Genomic DNA, 17,493 nt, shown 5'->3' with positions numbered 1-17,493 from the left:
GCAGTTATCAAAGTATACAAAATGTCAAAAAACTCAAGTTTTTGCTCCTTCCTATCAAAAAATGGTATTTTAGATGTATTTACAGAATTGAAAAAGCCACCCCCTCTTTCCAATGGACTCCATTACCATTACATGTAGGATATGTAAATGTACATTTGACCATGAAATAACATCAGCTATGATAATTACTCTTGAAATGAACAAAAAACAACATATTTTTACCCTTTTATTGTATATATGCATCAAAAATTTAGAAAAAACATGTAAAATTTGAACATTTTTCATGGAATTTTCATCCGTCCCCAGGTACATGGGTGTGTTTGAATTTCATTTTAATTAAACGCACACATCACACTTGTAGGTCTTACTAATTCAGCAAAGTTAAAAGGAGACTAGAAACCAGAATATATAAGATATCCACTAAATATGATTATAGGCTTAGTTTTTCATGAAAACAAGAAATCACATGTAGGGCGACATGACTTTTTGTGAATAAAAATGCTACAAATCATCCATTTACCAAAAAAGATCAGTTTTAAATATCAGTGATGGTTGCTTTCAAATATGTGTAAGAAATGACTCAAGGAAACTGCCACAAGTTTCATAATATTAGGTTTAAGTGGTCAAACTGATGCTTCTTGTGAAAATCAAAATATAGGGGGAGGGTAAAGGGATTTCTAAGTGATGTGATGCTTTTATCATGATAATATCAAGCAGATGTATGTAGTATTGAATAAGGTTTCTTATTTAAGGAGGTTGAACAACAGTTGACCTCTAAAAGATAAGGTAAAGATGCTTTATTTATGGAGAGCCCTGTGAATCTGTGTTAAATAGAGGAAAGTGGAAATGGTGGGTTCACTTAAAGGGCCATATTTTTCTTAAACCTCAATGGAATTGGCAAAATGTGGTGTACTTTTTATCAGAATAGCATAAACTTTTTAATTTTAAGACAAGATGACTTTTCAGAGAATGTAAGTGTATGTTAAAGGTAGCAAGGGACAGTTTCGAATAAAGTACCCGTCAATATTTTTGTAAAATTGAGAGTTGCTGTACTTGAAGGCTTATGAGTGTTGCTTAAATTCATGAAATGATTTTTAATGATTATCATTAGTTAGAGGGGTGTCTCTTGTTGAAATTGATATGCAACATGTAGGCCCCTTAGGTTAGGTACATGAGAATCAGAAGTAAAATGCGAAACCTGCGGCTATGACTGTTGTGCTGACTTTACACAGTGAAATTGCAAGTTACAGACGGGAGGTAAAATAACACGAAAAGTAGGTGGATGGGACATTGTAAACTATACACCGGTAAGTTTCTGACATGTGATAGTGCAACATGCAGGCGGTACGGAAGGTCAACCCTCTGCAGGGAATTAGCTGGGGGAGGTCTAAAAAGCTGAAAAATCATGAAAAATTAGCAAAATATGAAAGGGTCAAAATCTCATAAAAACCAGTATGTAGAGAATTTTACAGGTTTTGATTAGTAATTTTCTTCAGAAATTGGTGATTGGCCTTATAAAGAGTGAATTAAAGGTATTTGTGCTGAATGGGAACTGAGGAAATTCTAGTTACAGAGTTCCGAAGACATGCATCCCTTGGCTACAATGAATTGTATAAAAAAAAACTGTCCCCTGCCACCTTAATGTAATTAAATAAGTAAAATAGAGTAAGAAATTAATTTCCTCTTATCTGCGAATTAGTTTAAGAATGACCTACTTTCCACTATTTCAGGTATGATTTGATAGCTCGACCTTAAGTTATTCGTCATGAGAATTTACGACAAAGTACTTTCATAAGCTGAACGTTAAAATTTCTTCATAGCACTATATACCTACCACAAAACTGAGTACGTTACATTTCATCTAGATTAAATACGGTTTTGTTGTATGCAAACAAGTAAGCCTTTTAAAAGTCTAATGAAGTGGGCAAGCGGTATATGAACTTTGGACAAAATTGAATATTTAACACATATAATCATGACAATAATAAAATCAAGCGCACAATTTCTGTTATGCCGTCATTATATCTTACGGTCCTTTTCGTCATCTTTAGAATAAAGTGTTCCGCTACAGTCCTCGATGTCGGCGGAATTATCGAAGGATCCGGATGAACGGAGCATTCAGAGTCGTCTTCAGCGACGTTAACATTGTCGTCATTCTTCAATGGAATCATGGGCTCTGTACTCTCACACACCAGTATCTTGTCCACCATAGCGTCCATTTCCTGTTTGTTGAAGTCAAAAGTTCTCTTTACATTTCTGAGTTAATTGACAACCAATCCTCATCCTCGCTTATCGGTTCATTGTCAATGGAGTGTTGGGGAGAATCCGGGGGCATTATATTCTCATAAAGTAAATCATCAAAAACAGCTCTATTTGCATTTTCCAATTGTTCGCTTGACATTTTCTTCTTTTTGCAGTGTTTCACCTCATTGTCTGAAATATTGGGAAAAACAAATAATACAATGAACGTTTGATTAGGTGAGCAATGTGGCCGATGGGCCTCTTGTTTAATAATTCTTACATCGAATTCCTGTTTAATAACGACTTAAATAACGACTGTAAATAAGGTAATATCACATCGGATAATCACTAGTGAGTTTTGGTTTACAGATTTATTGCTTTTGATCAGCTGAAGTGGACCATGCCAGGGTGTCTAGTTTCAACACATTGAATAAGACATTGTAAAAAAAAGTATAAATCACGGTGTTTTCTAGTTGTAAACTTAGTTTTTAAAAATTGAAGCTATACTAACAATTTTGTCATTTTTAGACGCGTAGCCGCATTGAGTTTGCGTGGTACAATGTACATGTATGAAGAAGTTTTTATGATGTTCAAGGGTTTAGCCTGTTTAACACTTCCTCGTTGACGGTGCTATTTGTATCAGAGACGGTCTCTCCAACAAGGTCTGAATCTGGAGGTCTTCCACACAGATTTAACTGCAGATCCAATAAACACACATAAAGAATTGATTTAAGATATACGAGCTAAAAGTGAAGAAATGGACAATTTAAAATATTCCATTGTTACGCATTTCACCACAACAGAAACACCTTCTTGGTTAATCTTGTTAATCATGTCATCTCCCCACAATGTTAGTTCTACTTATCCTGTTTGGTCTGTTATGGTGATTACTCTTCTCCAAGAATTATTGCCGAACAGGATAACCAGCAACTGATTTGGCACGCGGTATTGCAATTTAATGTATATAATGCTCAGTTGGCCCAACTGAATCAAATGTCTGGGCTAAACTGACGCAGGTAAATAACAGTTGACAAAATGGTCATAGTTAAGACCTTCTTTTACGATCTAAAAATAACACAGTTTTATTCAACAGAAATGCTGGGAAATATTTTGTCATAAGTGCTACTGATTTGAATTTTCTCTTTTTATACAGATTAACCAGGATATCCTTGAACAGAGCATAAGTATCCATCATCATTTGCACATTTCGCTAGAATACAGGACATACATACATTTTAATATATCAGCAAATTATAAGATCTCTATATTCATAAATGAATTTCTTGGAAATGAGAAAGCAATATACACATGCATCAAGGTTTAATACAATTGGAATTATGTTAGGCTTTTAAATTTTCATTCCATTTCAATGTACAAAGAAAAATTTGGGCATGTTCAAATCAAAATGCAAACTCCATTAAAATGGAAGATGGACCCTTGAAACCATTTAAAAGATAACAAATTTGACATGTTCACAAAAAACTCCTAATTCAGACAGCAGTGTGAGCATTAAACACCAGACACATAAGAATAATTACTGGAGGAGTAGATTATCAATGTCCTCCATCACCACCTCTGCTTCATTATCAACATTGCCTTTTTCAAGTAGCTCATATTCAGCTCTGTCCTCACCAACTACTGCCACAACATCCTCAACTAGTTCAACATCCATGACATCTTCCCTAAAATTTAAAACAAAATATTTACATTCAGTGTCTATTTCCACTAATGTTTGCATGGGAATTCTACGACATTCACTATCTAGTCCTTAATTAAAAATATTTCTCTATACAAAAGTCCTGGCACTTTATTTCCTTCAGCGGAAGTGTACCATATAACATGTTAATATAGCTGTTCCATGTACGTTTCATATCCCTGATTGGGAACATATATAATGGCTTTACAGCGACGACACACGTATCGTCCTTGCAAAAAAATATTAGTAGCTAACGCGCAGTATTCAATTTATCTGCACCGCATTGGTGTGTCATAGGACAGACTACTTCCTAAAATAAGAATTCAATGCTTAAATAAATACAATTTCAATGCAATAGTTTTCACTTGATGTCATATTTTTCCATCTTAAATCCATTTAAAACTAATTTGAACAACTATCACATATATTTGTATTTTAACAATGTTGCTCTCCGTCACAAATCTGAAATAAAACTATACTCAGCCTCAAGTTTTTGCTTTTAACACGTTCTCCTTGACATTTAATAATCATAAGATACCTTTGTGCTTAAACTATGTTTATCCACTGAAATGAAAAAAGCCCAGTTCATCTGTAATGAAACATCCCCTCCGTCGCTTAAGTTTTAAATACATAAAAAGAAAAGAATATATATGTGGATTTTGCATTCCATCAGCCATTATCTAGTCGGCATGATAATGTTGGGAAATAGTACAAATGTATGAGTGAGCGAAAAATGAAAATTCGTCTAGTTCATGAAATGACTGAATAATAAATTAATTCCAATGAATATATCTTCGATGTATTCCCATTTATTGATTTAAACTGTATTTCTCTCACAGGTATGTATATTTTCATTAAAAATCATAATAAAGAGATTAAAGCAATAAGTTGGGATAAAATATGTAGGCAAAACCACAATAATCAATAAGTTGGGATAAAATATGTAGGCAAATCCACAATAATCAACTGAATATTCCCTTTTTAAAAAGTTACCATAACATATATATAAACTCCTGTAAAAATCACCCTCAAAGCTGCTTGGACTGATATTATTTCACCATCTGACAACATTGCCCAACAAAGGTGTTGTTTAGCTAGTGTATGTGAATTATGTTTAAATTGGCAGTACATTTCAGTGCAACAAAACAATGAAATCCACAAGATGTCAGTTCAGTTCAAAATTTTAAACTGCGTTTTTTCATGAAACTGGTCACAATATTCACTCCTATGAAATCAATGCATGAGCTAAGATTGAAACAAGTTTTATGTGTTAATAAAACGTTTGTTGTATTATCTGAAAATGTAACTAACTCGTCTATACATTGGTCGTTGGTTAGCCCCCCTCCTTATTCTAGTAGTAGCTAAATTATTGTCAAAAAAAATCACATCCCAACCCATTAACCCTCCCCCTATCAATTATCTCTAGCAAAATCTCTAACTTTTCCCGCCTCCACTCAGCATCCATGATGATCTGTAAAAAATCCTCTCTGAGGTCTAGACTCCCCATGTGTAGTGAAATGATGCTGAACAAGTCCGATAAAGAGAATCTCTTACCTTCCGAATTGCCTCGCTGCAGGTTGCACTACAGTATTAAATTCTCCTATATATACTTACCAAAATTACCTACCTTTACATGGTCGTCACTGATTCAAAATGAACTTCTCGGAAAATACCTGTTCACATCTTGTGGTACTAGTCTTACTTTACATTTTAGTACAGAAAAATACATACCCATCCAGCAAGGCGTGAAATTTTGTTTACATCAAAGTCAATCAGGTGCTTTGTAACCAAGTCTAAGACCATATCACCCACATATTAAAGATAAAAAATAAAAAATAGTTAACAGTCTCAATAATTTTGTTCATTTCTATTTTCTGATTAGACATACCCAAGTTTACAACTCATAAAATATGGACACGTACCTCTCCCGGAAAGTCCTGAAAACAAGGAAGAAACTCAGGAATTATTTCCCGTCGGCCATGTTTTGACGTGAACCTGGACTGAATTACTGTAATGACACCTGCAATAGGTATCACACCGGTAATCGCCCAATGAAAATCGAAGTTCCATACATTTATAAGGAATATTTTTTTCTTTCGCCCGCATTTTGCATTTTTCCATATTTGCATTTTCCCATATTCGAATTAAATAAAATGGATATTTATGATTAGGGAAATTTCTGTACTTTGTAAATTTGATTTTACTTTTAACGGGAACTATTTCTTAAAGGGCATATAGGCCGACGTCCTTGGGTGCGCGCAGTCTGTTTACAGACAGTTTGAAAACACGTGGTTTTGGGGGTAGGCATGTTCGCAGCTTCAAAACTTGAGAAAATGCAGTATCGCATGCCCATTTTCTGATGTTAGATAACAGGTAAGGTATCATAGAACACTGCTATTTATTTTTTTTCTAACGAAAAAAATATTTCGATTTTATACATTTTTTTTTCTTACATAGAATTATATAGCGAAAACAATTACCGGTTAGATACCTTGAAGATAAGTGATATTTTAAGATTTCTGGTTTTAAAGGAGTTTTCCCCTTTTCATCTTCGTAAAATAACTGCTGCAGTTGACAATACGTGGTTTGATGAACAAATGCGTTTTTATTACACCATTCTGAAACATTACATAATACACAGTGTCAAATCTTCAATCACAACAACACATTTTCTAAATAGTTTTAAACAACAGCTTTAATGCCCGGAGCCGCCCGGAAAACCCGAATATACGTTCGCAGACTTTCCTATATTGTACATACACGCAATTTTGACATTTTTAAACGACACATGCATGTTTCACACCTCTGTCACAACACACATTGCATTAATATTCAACACCTCTCATATGAACCTCAATCTGTAAACAATAATAGACAAAGATGCAAAGTTAGACAGCCTAAGACATGTTTAGGACATGGTGCATACCCTGACTGTATATTTTAATTTCTAATCACGGTGAATATATTTTGACATAATATCATTTTCTGTGATAACTGTGCTCTACCCGTGCTGCGCGTGAGTTACGTTTCTTGGGTAATTTAGGATCAGTTAATGATTTGCAAAATTTGATTTCATTTCTCTCATCATACAGCTGATATCTAACCTTTCTATAATATTTTCGTTTACTCTTTTACAACTTAGATTGTTGTCTTTGTCTAAAATAGGCCTGTCTTTTTTCTTGCTGTTTCAGTAGATGCACAACCTTCCCACCCTTAACAACAGGTGCCCCTACAGCTTCACACAGTTTTAAGGTAGAATTCCCATATCCCTCATTTAAGCTATGAACAACTCTATGGATTTTAGGTTCAAAGTTTCTACTACTTGTTATACATTTTGAATTTGACCTTAGGTATGCCCTGTTAACAGATTCACATTTTTGCGTGGAAGTATGAAATCTTATCCTGCACAAATTTTTTGGCCCTAGAGTTAAATTAACACAGTCTCTTAATAAATGTTCATCATTGTCATTCACGTTCAATTTAAAGTTTTTTGGTAACACTGAGGATTTCCAGTGGCTCTTTTTCAAACCCTTACAAGCAAATGAATGTTTCTGGCAAGGTCGGCCACATTCCCCGCGGTAGCAGGTGAGAATAGAGTCTACGACATAGGACATTGCGCGCGTCAACTTCCTGATATCACCACCATAGTGATCGTATGCATTTTCGTATTCACTTCTGCAACGCATTTTTAAATCCTGTGCAAAACGTTTTTGTACAGATTCACGGTCAGTCTTGGTTCTGTCAGGAAACATCGAGGCGCTAAACGGCGCTTTGCTAGTCTGTTTCCTTTGCGATTCAAAGAAATGTCTCAAGTCCTTCAGGTTCTCTATAGGTTGTCCTTGTATTTCAGAAGCCCCTGTTGCGGCGGCGCTGTCTCCATCCGTTGTGAGGTGTGAAACGGTAAGAGAATGGGGGTCCCGCTGGATTTCACGGATGCACTCTCCCGCCCACCTTTTTTCGTTTCCGATGTTGGTATCTGCAGCTACGTTTGCAGTACAGTCTGGGTGGTCTGGACAGGTAACATTCGCCCCTCTCCTCCGCAGGACCTCTCCTTTTTTACACAGTTTGTTTCCACAAAACACTGCAATGACTTTTATTTTACTGGTTACGTTTTCACACATAGTGTAAGTCACTTGAGTTGCTGCCTGAAAAGAGGTTTTACCGACTGCGCTGAATGTTGAATTGTTGTATCTTGCGTCCCCCTCCGCTCGTATAGTTGAGTTTGCAGGAAGCCCGCATTTTGTAGTGTTTTCTTGAATTTTTTGACGAATGCCTCTCATACTTTGTTGATTTGTTTCCAGTATTTTTTCCCCTACTTTGTTCGCCGTTTCCTACATGCTACTGGCTGACCCTGGGTGGATATTGGCTGAGAGGAGCATTCCGCGCATCCCCTCGGTCGTCAGACAGGTGCCCATACGACCCACCGACATGGCTAAGTTGAGGCGTGCCGCTTTCCTCCCTGGACCTGGGGACTTTACCTCCTCATACAGCTTACGTGGAGGACTCTGGTACCCGCAGTTGTCGCAGCGGAGAGATGTTATCCATGCCAGACCTCGTTTTTGGTCGCGAGAGTAGTTCCAATCTAGACTCCCCTCACAGGTTGGTTTCAGGGATCGATGATCCTTAAATGAATCGTTCCATAACTCGGAAGTCTTTTTATTGTGTAAAAGTCTATAAGTTTCACTTTCTGGGCTTCCTGCAGCTTCGCTGTAACCATATAAATCAATGGTCCTGGGTTCTCTCCCCCGGGGTCTTAGAATCATCATGTTGCTGTCCCTGCCCTCTGCGTCATTAACAGTCATTACCTGGCCATTGTTAGTAATTGTAACCAATTCATCATATAGCTCACTACTTAGCCTAACTGTCTGTGGTTTCTTCGATTCAGGATAATTGCTCCCTTGAGATTTCTTTCCCTTGTTGTGTGGCACACTCCCTTTTCTGAATTGAAAATTGGACAGCCATTCAAGTTTTTCTTTACCCATTTTACATGTACTGTGAACAGTTATATCGATAATTGCAGTATGATTCTATGAACATTTAACCCTGAATACTACTCACCTAGACTCAGGTCTTATTTATTTGTTTTAACCAGCATTTGACCTTTTCAAACGACCAGACCTGGCTTTGAAGACAACACAAGGAACAACACCCCTAGCCGATAAAGAAGCCATTATCTTAATCACTAATAGCAAGTGGGTCCCGTCCGTGGTCAAACTGTAAGATTTAATTGATGGGTTTTATTTTGGCACCAAATTTACCAGATGCAGATTTTATTAACACTTTCAAATTTCATTTTTTAGTTAAAAATTCATGTTTCACGATACGTTTTTTTCGAAGCAATTAGCAATATATTAATTTTTCTGATTCAATTCAGAATCAGTTTTTTATTGAAATTATCGGAACAAATATCGGTCTAACTAATGTAGGTAATTTCAAGTAAATATCTCCCACCGTTACCAAATTATGACAGTTTAACTTGTACCACTTATTGGTCATATTTTACTAAGAAATGGAGAGCAATGCAAGCTATTCCCCAAGGGAGATCAATCCTCATATTCTCCGGCTTATCTGCTCCTATTCGTAATTGCTAGTGATATGATGTTCATTATTAATTAGCAGACCTGCTGTGCTAATTTGGCATTGACTAAAGACATATTAGTTGTCTTCAAGGTATCACACCGGTAATCGGCCAATGAAAATGAACTTAGTCAATTGTAGTTCCATACATTTATCAGGAATATTTTTTTCTTTTGCCCGCATTTTGCATTTTCCCATATTCGATTTTAATAAAATGGATATCTATGATTAGGGAAATTTCTGTACTTTGTAAATTTGATTTCACTTTTAACGGGAACTATTTCTTAAAGGGCATATAGGCCGACTTCCTGGGGTGCGCGCAGTCTGTTTACAAACAGCTTGAAAACACGTGGTTTTGGGGGTAGGCATGTTCGCAGCTAGAAAACTTGAGAAAATGCAGTATCGCATGCCCATTTTCTGATGTTAGATAATGAGTAAGGTATCATAGAACATTGCTATGTATTTTATTTCTCACAAAAAAAATATTTCGATTTTTTACGATTTTTTTCTTTACATAGAATTATATAGCGAAAACAATTACCGGTGTGATACCTTAAGTCAACATGTCTCAGACCAGTCGACCGTACAACACACCATTTCAACACGCACATACTCTCAAACTGTCACAGCGACCCCATTTACCAACGTTAATTCCACACGTACAATCCATATCAGTACCCCGCATACTTTGACATCAGACATCACTACATCACATCATACACACACCGCAGACAGCAGTACACTGTCTACTCGACCCACCATTATCCGGCCACACAGTGCACATAACACGCAGACTAACATTTTTAATATATCACATTCCGTCAACATCAATACTGATAGTCACGTAGAACATACTCCGTCGACAGAGAACGTAACGGATACCACCCAGCCAGGTACAACGACCCATCGAAAAAGAGACAGCGACACATACCGTAAAAAAAGTACACAATTTGACAAACTTTACTTCTTGTGGTTGTTGACATTATTTCCTTTTGTATCAGCATGCGTGTGGTTTTATAAAATCAAGCGAAATCAAAAGAAAATTGCATCTGACGAATTTGTTTTTCTGTATTAATACCATGAAATAAATTGGTTTCAAAATTTTCGCAACGATTTCTTAGATTACACTTTTTACAACAAGTAAAAGTTATATTGTTTGATTGTATGTTTTTTTTTCGTACAGTTCATGATTTATAAACTGTTTTTTTATTTTTTTTTTGTATCCTTACTACATTTGCATTGCATGAGGTGAAGTTGCATGATCCGGTAGTTCATATCCATGTAAGTAAATGTGTGAGGTATTCTTGTAAAAATAAAAAAGGGGGGGGGGGGTGATTATTCAGAGAAATGGCAATATTATATAAATAGTGCCTGTTTGGGAGGGTAACAGTTGAAATTGACACCCCTCGAAAACCATTGTCAACCGACGCGAAGCGGAGGTTGACAATGGTTTTCGAGGGGTGTCAATTTCAACTGTTATCCTCCCAAACAGGCACTATTTATTTTGTTATACTGGATGTCTTTTTTAAAATTTTAAGAAAATTTTACTGCTTTTATATAGGAATAACGTGAATTTTACAGCGAACCGTACGCGCATAATTTTCGCGCATGTAACATTTTTTAATGTTACCCGTTGCCAAGTGCGTTGCTAGCGCTGAGGGTAATAGTAAATATTATTAACTGCGTCTTAACCAATCAGATTTCAGTATTTAACATGAAAGTATAACAATAAAAAATACAGAATATATAGCGATTTATTTGTAAAGAAATAGTCATGTCAAACAATAATAGCATTTAAATAATAAATTAACTCTTAAATTAAAAAATAAAAAGAAGGCATTTACAATATCATTTTATTAAATCACAACAAAAAAAAACCCCAACATTTTCCCCTCTCTAAACATTGTTTTATTTTGATATTATTTTAGTAACTGAAGCTTATAACATGGGTGTGGCGGCGCTCACCCTTGTAGCGGTAATGGTTTTGGGGTGCTCACTGCGCGCACTCCTCAGGCACTACAATGTTCAGTGCCGGGCGCCAGTGCGTAGGCGTCCGCGCTTCAAGGAAGAGTGTAGACTGGAGGAGGGGTCCCGGTCCCGGATCTCACCAGAACCCACCCTCAGCGGAGGTGGCCTGAAGGTGAATGATATTTTAATTAAAATTCATTAGATAGTTATATATCTTACTTGATCATACATTATGTAAATATCAGTAGAAATGGTACATGTAATATTTATGGTTATAATACACAGAATATATGATAGAATATTGTTTTAGATCGAAGAGGTGGAAATGACCACTAAAGGAAGAAGTGGGCAACCAAGCGACGTGGAGGAAACGGACAACTCCCCGTCTGGCGCAAACACGCGCTCCAGGTCCTCATAAAATAAGTACTCTAAACCATTAATATTACAACTTATTATTTAGTGTCTAAGTTAGTTTTGTTGGGTTATTTTTTTCAATTTATTTTTTTTTGGGGGGGGGGGGCATATAGGACCTTCGCTTAAAATAATTATTCTGATTTTATTTCATTTGATGCTTTTATTATACTATTATTCTGATTAAATTTTTCAATTTTCTTTTTCAGATGACCAGGGATATGTGTTGTGTTTATTACATTTGAAATAGATCACAAAATTTTGAACAAAAACTTTCTTGTTTTGTTTTCAATAAGGAATATTTAAAGGAAACCTTTAAGTGTAAAAAAAGGTCATATGTTTTAATGATAAAGCTTACTGGTGTGTAAACAGGTTTTAACATGTGTCAATGACACCATCTCTTCATACGTTAGATCAGATGGATTCGTCAATGAATACCAGAGTGGTATACAAATACGGATATGACAGATTAATGGGGATCACTGCTGCTGCGTATAGTTTTTTTTTAAAACCAAACAGAGAAATGTGCTATTAATACAGAAAGATATACAGACCCTGACCACATGTACATGGAAGAGACCAGACTCCTCTCCGAAGTCTTAGTTTGACCTGTGTATTCTAAGGTGTGTGTATACTTGTATATACATGCCAATAAATATTGACAGTATTCACTCGTCTCACGACATTATGCCACGCTAAGAGGATGACAACGTTTTAGGGAAAATTTTGAAATTAAAGGAGCCGAAAAACCACAAAACCCCGACATCACTGCTGAAAGTCCAAAATTCAAGTTTTGGATTGCAAGATGGGAGATTCTGGAAATTAAAAATGGTTTCCTTTGCATTTTATGGGAAGACAATACATGCAGATGGAGAATATGTGCCCCTAAATCAGTTGTAAAAACCACAATGTGGCACCTGCATATCTCAAAAATATCTGGTCATCTCGGTATTAAAAAAATATCGAAAATCACAATTATGTCCATTCTTCTGGTGGGGAATGATACATGATGCCAAAGAATATGTACAAAAATGCGAAATATGTGAGGAGCGCAAAAACCCCTCCTACAGAAAGCGCCATTTATTGAAGAAATGCAATGTGGGGGCCCGTTTGAAAGAATCGCAACAGATATTGCTGGACCCTTTCCCACGACAGACAGGAAGCATCGGTACATTTTAGTAATCGGCGATTACTTCACGAAGCTTACAGAAGCTTACCCGATGGAAAACATGCTTGCGGAGACCGTAGCTGATATATTATTTAGAGCTTGGGTTAAACGCTATTTTTGACCAAGTGTGATACATTCCGATCAAGGACGACAATATGAAAGCGAGCTTTTCACAGAAGTATGCAAACTTTACAGATAAACAAAACTAGGACAACACCGTTCCACCCACAATCTGATGACATGGTTGAACGAATGAATAAAACAATTTAAGACATGCTGTCTAAATGCATAAAACAAATCAGCAAGACTGGTACCTTCATTTAGACTATATCACCATGCATGCAACGCGACACCCCATTAAGTACTTGAGTGACACCGCACTAAATGGTGTTTAACAGAAAAATGAAGTTACCCTTAGATATTTTGTCTGAAAACATTACAGAAAAGTTCGAGCTTAGAACAGATTATGCTAAAAAATTGAAAAACAGGCTAATTGACACACATGGTTTTGTAAATGCCTACACAAATCTTCTGAAAGACAAAACCAACAGTATGATCTAAATGTCAAAGAGAAAAATTATCAAGTGGGAGACATGGTATGGAGAAACCAGAAAATAAATGCTTTATGAAGAAAACAGAAAAAAGTAGAAATTGGAATGGTCCGTGGATTATGACTAAAAGAATTAAGCAGTATACTTTATGAAATCCAGCACAAGACAAGTTTGACATCTATTGTCGTACATGCAGATAATCTAAAACCATATAGAGGGAAAAATAAAGTAAATTGGTTTATCCAGAAAACGAAAATGAAGAGCAGGTAGAATTGCCTCATTTAAATGATTTCCAAAACAAAGATTCAGAAGTAGCACCAAAAACAAATTTTGAAAATAGAAATAGCAAAAAGTGAAAAACAGCAGAACAATAAATAAGAGCAGAGAAACCTAAACTAGCCACCGACACTGAATTAGGATCCGGCGCAGGCGCCAAATTAGAGTCGGTCACAAACGCCGAATTTCAATCGGGCAAGGACGCAAAAATAAGATCGGGCTCAACTAGCAAAAAGTATCAGATTACGAGGACGGGAAGATCAGTTAACAAACCAAGAAGTTAAGAAGATTACTACATTGATAACGTTATGAAAAAGGGATAGTACGTTGTACCGAGTGTCCAGTGACTTTCGCTAACTTAAGGAATCTGAAAAGACACCAGAACCAGAAACACAAAGATGACGTGAATATGAGCAAATGTCCTATCGGAGGCTGCGAGGTATTTTCGTTCAGAATGGAGTATCTTGCTTCACACTTGCACATATCGCATGGGAAAACTCTAGAGGAAGCAAAAATAACAGCCAGAAAAACTCCTCTAGAGGTGAGGAAACGCTTAGAAATTAACAGCAGGAAGAATGAACAGAAACAAAAGAACATGTATCGTGTAAATGAGTCCAGTCGCTTCTTTGCTTGTCAATGCAAAATTAAAAGGCAAACAATTTTTCTCAATCACTAATTAGATTGATATTTAATATCAAATGTCCCTACTTGGGTAAATCAAGAATGAATCAAGATTAACAAATGATTGGCAATGAAGGAGGAAAACATAACTTCTGCTAATATTATAGATATACAAGTTTCAAGGACAGGTAGGCTCTATTCAGGCCTCTAACCCTGACACTTGCTATCTTCCCTGACAAACTGTCAGTAATGTGTTTTACAAACACCCCTAATATACACTACCACACAACAGAACAGCTTCGGCTCTATTCGGGCCACTGATTTCATTGTGTGGGTCCAGAAGTTTATTATAGTGTTTCTGTTACCTTCTCCTTCCACTGCTCAAACAGGAATGACACCGACTCTCAGCTTCTCTCACTTATATACACATGGGAGAGTCCACTGGAAAGGGGTGTCGGGTTATTCCATTATTAACATTGATTTATAACAGGGCAAAATTCTCTACATTCACAACAGAAATCAACAACAACTGTGAAGAAAAGTTAGAAAATCCCCTTAAAATTAGTATAAATGAAAATAAACAGAATGCCATCGACTGTGATTTCAATCTAGACTTCTTAGATGAATATCTATAAAACTTGGAAGATTTACAGACCCAAGAAGAGAAAGTGGACGAGAATCAATCATCACATATGGCAGTGTGGCCGAAATGGAGAAGTCTCAACCGCAAGAGCCTCACATTATTGAACCCATAGAGACAATTACGCTGAATCTAGTAACGACACAAAGAACTATAAACGGAGTGACGTGTAAAAAGGGAGCGTAATATATCAACATCTATGCACTACAAACCGGAAGAGATCGATTGGACAAGGTTCTTTCAGTACCTCAAGGGTTAGTTTGTGGAACACGCTCGGGCCAGGCATGAAAGAGAAGACCAGGGGCGAAATACATGTAGATGTTAATTTGTGGACTAACTGTATCCAGACTGTATATATGTGTTGTAAAATGACTTTGACTTTTGATATATGTAAATGGTTTATTTTTTTTTTTATTTTGATATAGTCCAGTTATTTTGTTTTTGTTTGTTTTTGTATTGTGTAGATTTCAGATACTTGTGACGAAACTAAAAATGACTTTGAAGAATGTTTAGACAATCCCTATTCACCTGTAAGTGAAATATCCTTATCATCTTTACAAGAAACAATGGACCGTCGTCAGTCTCGGAACGAAAACTATATGAATGAAGAAGAATATACCCTGAACCTAGAAAATGTTGAATATATCCTGAACCTAGAAGAGGATGAAGATACTCTGAACCAAGAAAAAGAAGACGTGATGATTCAAGAGTGTAATGAAGTACAATCAGATAGTTCATCAGATGTTCCTCATACTAGTGAAGTAGACACTCGTGAACTAATGCGTATCAATTTGACTTTAAAGAGATTTCAACATCCTTATGTGGACGGGCACTAATCGATAGAAAGAGAAACTGAAATAAGTTACAGTAAAGAACTTGTACCTAAAGAAGTTGGCTTCTCCGCCGTAGCAAAAAACATTCTCAATGAAGTACCGGAACATATGGAAAATGTAAGAAATCGTTTTGTATCCGCAGAAAATATTTGTTAGCGATTTGGACATTCGAGTATTTCGATTAATTGGATTATTATTTTGGACTTAAGTTCGTGAATTGACAGTTAAACTTGTTACTAGTCCTATGAACAGTTAAAGATATTATTTTACTATTGTATAATTGATGTTTTATTGTTTAATTCGTTTGTGCACTTCTTTTAGTAGATTTTTATGTTAAATAGAATCATTTATTAGTAGTACTGAGATAAAAAACATTAAGGTAGTGGGTAGAGAATTTCATCGTTAATTCGTTTATTTGTGAGGTGTATATACTTACTGTTTAAGAAGTTAAGGGGAGTTTTTATTTTATTATTTCTAATAGAGTATTCTTGGTGGTAGTTTTTGTAGTGGTAGTTTACAGTTATAATAGTCAAAAACTGAGGACAGTTTATTATTTATATTAAAAATGAGGAGACGGAATGATGAGGGGTAAATTTGAGTGCATTAGTAAATAGTGATTTATATAGAGTTACAGATTACTGTTCTTTATCAGGAAAACCTTGGATTGCTAATCAAGGATCCAAACAATCCAGGACTGTTCGACTCTGTCTTTGTGGACAAGATTAGAGAAAGACAAGCGATCATTCTAGCCGAGTCGTCTAAGAAACCTGCAATGACCTTGCTGAACTCAATTCTCGGTTGTATCTTCAAAGATGAAGAACTTGCAGGCTCATCTGGGCTGGGACTAAGGCAAAGTGGAGATGACAAAAAGCCACCACTTAATAAATTAAATGTTGATGCAGTCAGAGGTCTGTATTTAAAGCTGCTTGTTCCGATTTTTTTGTTATTACAGTATAAACAATTTTCCCATACAAATCTTTTATCTTAGAAAGTTTTGGACTTTCTCCTATTTACACCAGCAGAATCAGTCTCCTTTCAAAGTTAGAAGTATTCAAAGTAAATAAAAATAATTTCTTTTTGGGCAAACGAAAAAACAAACCAAAATGCATCACGGAAATGTTTAGAAAAAGAAACCGTTTGGTTTCGTCCCCCGAATGATTGGTGTTATTCAACCAGCATGCTATGCATCGATTGTAAAGAAAGCAAACTTCAGAAATACTAGCAAACAAAATGTACAACTGTTTTTTTGCAATTTGATAATTTCGACCTTTATTTAAAGTGATGTCAGAGTCGTAATGCAACCATACCCGTCTCTTCGTCAGGGGTGAAATTTAACATTAGGCGAAATAACGCGCTACCCTTTTATGTCGTTCGTTTTGTTAGCAAATTTTTTACGTATTTTCCTTCATTGAAATATGGCTTAATTAACTGGGAAAACTACTGCAATGTCTATTATTATACACATACTTAGCATAACCATCGTTTAAAAGCAAGCATAAAATTTGATATAA

General features: G+C 35.9%; 1 protein-coding gene across 1 annotated transcript; it reads right to left on the bottom strand.

Moving 5' to 3' along the window:
* Positions 1-7,068: 7,068 nt before the first annotated feature.
* Positions 7,069-9,184, bottom strand: LOC136272928 (uncharacterized). Its single transcript, XM_066076131.1, has 2 exons — positions 8,996-9,184; positions 7,069-8,875 (listed from the first exon to the last, which is right to left on the bottom strand). Exon 2 carries the CDS (start codon positions 8,215-8,217, stop codon positions 7,069-7,071), a length of 1,149 nt encoding a protein of 382 aa, XP_065932203.1. The 5' UTR covers positions 8,218-8,875; positions 8,996-9,184.
* Positions 9,185-17,493: the final 8,309 nt, after the last annotated feature.

The sequence above is a fragment of the Magallana gigas genome, chromosome 1 (assembly GCF_963853765.1).
Source record: "Magallana gigas chromosome 1, xbMagGiga1.1, whole genome shotgun sequence".
NCBI lineage: Eukaryota > Metazoa > Mollusca > Bivalvia > Ostreida > Ostreidae > Magallana > Magallana gigas.
This window is presented reverse-complemented; position numbering and strand designations above follow the sequence as displayed.

Excerpts from the sequence above, each read along its gene's own strand:
- LOC136272928 (XM_066076131.1), bottom strand. The coding sequence starts at position 8,217 with ATGAGAGGCATTCGTCAAAAAATTCAAGAAAACACTACAAAATGCGGG.